A 3,839-nucleotide genomic window follows, 5' to 3' on the forward strand; every position below is an offset into this window, starting at 1 on the left:
CCCTTCATCATATTCACACATCATGATCTGCAGAGAATCAGCATGCTGCATTAACATAAGCCATCATCAGCGCATATGTAGGCTATTTCTAAACCTCTGAGTCAGGCCAGCTAATGCACCGTTATTAATGAATAATTTGTCATATATTTTTATTACTCAGCAGAAGCGTGTATTATGTCATATGAGTTCGATCTTCTCTCTAGCCACTAGGTGCGATCCAGCAGATTCCTCACATGAAGGGTTTTTTTCCCATCTGCAGGTAAAGCCCAGCGCGCACACAAATTCCACAGAGCCGTGACGGCTTTTCTCACGACACGCATCGCATGCAGCGCTATCGGATAACGCAGGGAATTCCCTTCATCATATTCACACATCATGATCTGCAGAGAATCAGCATGCTGCATTAACATAAGCCATCATCAGCGCATATGTAGGCTATTTCTAAACCTCTGAGTCAGGCCAGCTAATGCACCGTTATTACACCTAGAAAAAGAGATACGCAAATGAAAGTCAATCACAAGATGTATCAAGGCATTAAAACTGCTGAATCATAAAACACATCTATTTTAACATATCGGCTGCATACTACCGCACGCATCAAAACACAGTACATTGTGTAACCGCGTACCTGCGCATCAACTTGATGTGTCCATGGAAACGCCAACAAAATCCGCGGCGCAAAGGCGAATAATGTGCGTTAATAATGCTGTTTTATAGCTCTTTCCTCTTTGGATTCGTTTGGCAGCGATGCGTCGTTATATTCAAGGCCTCTTCATCCACTGTAGCGAGATTGTGTCACTTACCCAAAGCAGAAATCACGACTGAGGGGATAGTTCGCTTCTGCACAGGTTGACAGATGAGCTATCACATCCAGGATTACAGCGCGATCTGTCTGATTTAACGCTACTGAAGACCTGATCTCAACGCCTGTGTAATTATACCAGAAACAGCGTTGGGGTTCCCTGTGGACGTGACCACCCGGTTCGGTCTGTCCCCGCAGCGCATGCAGCGGTGGTAATAACGCAGTTATAAGGCGCTCCGGAGCTGGAGGCAGTGTGAGCGCGGCGGGGTGGCGACTGCTGGGGAACACATCTGTCCTGCACACACAACACAAACCTCTGTGGTTACAGCTTCACATCACACATCTCATTATAAAGCAGTTTATAAAGAAAAAAGCAGATATAGGCTCAAATAAATTGTTTGCTGTATAATTTGTTACTTTGTTTATAGGTCTGTTTAGGGGAGACTGGGAGGTGATGTAGTATAGCAATGATTTACTTGTGTTTCAAGGTATAATAACATTCCCATATCTTTTTATATTTATCCACAAAATACATAGCTTGGAAATCACATTATACTTTTAATATCATCACACAAGAGTGATGTAATCTCCATAGCCTACAAAGGAATGTTTTAACACATTTAAAGCAAAACTATTAAACCGAAATGCAATTTTTTGCTTTGTCTCTTTTTACCAGTGAAAGACTGTAAATAACTTCGCAGGCGTTATAGATTTCAATAACACTTTATAACAGGGTTCAATTGGTTAACATTATGCAATTGCTAATTTGAAATATCAATAACAATAGCCTACTTCTACAGCATTTCTGAGTTAATGTTTTAAACTATGAACAATAGTAACATTAAGTAGCTAATAAGTATAGTAACATTAAAGTCCCACTGAAACTAAAAACGATAATTCCGCAAATGACTGCAATTGCAGGTTTCAAACAGAGGTGGCGACAAAGAGGCAAAACTTACGGACTGCAGCTTCAAAAGCAGGATAGGTGATTTGGTTCAAAAAAAATTTTTTGGTATGCTGGTTGAAAGTCTCTTCACATTCCGAAAGCAATCACGAACTTAAGTGGTCTAAAATTATTTATTTGTATTTATATCGTCTGTGGAAGGCGTAGGACCATAAAATGTTTGTCCAATTAAAATGTTCGGCCTGAACATTACGACAGGGTGTCCTGCCTGCCTGTCAAATATGTATTTGCATACCTGTGCGCACCCTGTTTGTGCTGACATGATACGTCATCAGCACGTTCCAGCGAGAATGAAAGTTGCGTGCAATTTTGTCGTCTGCCACTCTAAACGTTTGAGCTCTTTAAAGTAGGATGGATTCTGATTGGCTGTCAGTGTCATTATCGCTTATCAGCTGGAAAAAATAGTTTTAATAGAAAGTGATTCCAATGATATCGTCCATCTGTCGTTATCGTTATAATTGTGTTGTGGACTCTGCTATTATTTTAAATTTAGAAGGATTTTTTTTTTACTTTAGGCTATCGTCATTAGAACGGGCTTTAACATTTAAAAATTATGCCATTTGAAAAATTGGTTTGCATTAATGCCAATTAAGAAGGTTTTAAATATATATTCCTAAAAAGATTTACTTTGGACAAAACTCATGGGAAAAAAAAGTTCAGTCCTCTGGTATTGAACATTAAGGGCCACATTTCCATTCCACTGTAGATGAATCTTCTCTTTGATGTGACTGTACTTGACTCTATAGCCTGTGCTTGGTTGAGGACAGCATTTGTATTCATATCCTGTGGTTTATTCTAAACACTCAATAGACCTGGATATCACTCGAGACGCGTGTTCACATTAATTCTGTGCCATCCTCAGAGTAAATACAGCTCACTATCAATGAGCTGTATGGGCCAAATGATTTATGCATTTATGAATGAGGAGGACCGCTCTGTGAAGCAATTTTAACAGTGCATCAGATATTAGAAGACATTGTGTTTTGATTATATAGCTATCTGTCTTTCAGCTGAGATGAAAGAAGTTCAACATCTCCAGTCAAATGGTGTTTTGGCAACTGCGGTGGCCAAATCTCAGCACAATTAACAGCCATCTGTTAGGCTGAGAAAAAAAGCCAAATTTTATTAAATGTGACTAATTAGCAGGAATTAAAATGGCACAGACAAGATGTTTGAGGGAACACACATACTGCCCTCTTTTTTAAAGGGACCGTGCACACACAAAAAGAACATTTTAAAAGAACATCATAGACTCTCTGAAATTGTCAAGCTAAAATAAATAAGTAATACAAAAAAAACAAAAAAAGAAATAAAAATGAAATAACTTGAAATCAAATTAAATACAAACAATTTTAAAAGAATATCCTGAGTACTCTTTGAAATGGTCAAGCATAAGTTAGTTAAGTAAGTAAATTAAGCAAATAAAAAAAAATTGATAAATAACACTGAAATAAAAATAGATAAATAACACTGAAATAAAAATTAAAGAAAAAAAATTAACAGTAAAAAAAATGTAAAAGACTGTCCTGGGTACTCAAACGGTCACGCTTAAATATACTGAACAAAATTATAAACGCAACACTTTTGTTTTTGCCCCCATTTTTCATGAGCTGAACTCAAAGATCTAAGACTTTTTCTATGTACACAAAAGGCCTATTTCTCTCAAATATTGTTCACAAATCTGTCTAAATCTGTGTTAGTGAGCACTTCTCCTTTGCCGAGATAATCCATCCACCTCACAGGTGCGGCATATCAAGATGCTGATTAGACAGCATGATTATTATCCTTAGGCTGGCCACAATAAAAGGCCACTCTAAAATGTGCAGTTTTATCACACAGCGCAATGCCAGAGATATCGCAAGTTTTGAGGGAGCGTGCAATTGGCATGCTGACTGCAGGAATGTCCACCAGAGCTGTTGCCCGTGAATTGAATGTTCATTTCTCTACCATAAGCCATCTCCAAAGACGTTTCAGAGAATTTGGCAGCCCAGGACCTCCACATCCAGCATCTCAGCATCTTCGATAGTCTTATGGTATGGGCAGGCGTATGTTATGGACAACGAACACAGATGC

General features: G+C 38.5%; 1 protein-coding gene across 1 annotated transcript in view; it reads right to left on the reverse strand.

The window, feature by feature from the left end:
- Positions 1–633: 633 nt before the first annotated feature.
- The window catches only part of LOC107571728 (GPI inositol-deacylase-like), a 21,464-nt gene continuing 18,258 nt past the window's right edge, over positions 634–3,839 (reverse strand). Inside the window, exon 26 of the mRNA XM_016258083.1 lies at positions 634–1,097. Coding sequence (XP_016113569.1) covers positions 800–1,097 — 298 coding nt within the window. The 3' untranslated portion in view covers positions 634–799. The remainder of the gene's footprint in view (positions 1,098–3,839) is intronic.

The sequence above is a fragment of the Sinocyclocheilus grahami genome, unplaced genomic scaffold (assembly GCF_001515645.1).
Source record: "Sinocyclocheilus grahami isolate Dianchi unplaced genomic scaffold, SAMN03320097.WGS_v1.1 scaffold1641.1, whole genome shotgun sequence".
In the NCBI taxonomy this organism is placed as follows: Eukaryota; Metazoa; Chordata; class Actinopteri; order Cypriniformes; family Cyprinidae; genus Sinocyclocheilus; species Sinocyclocheilus grahami.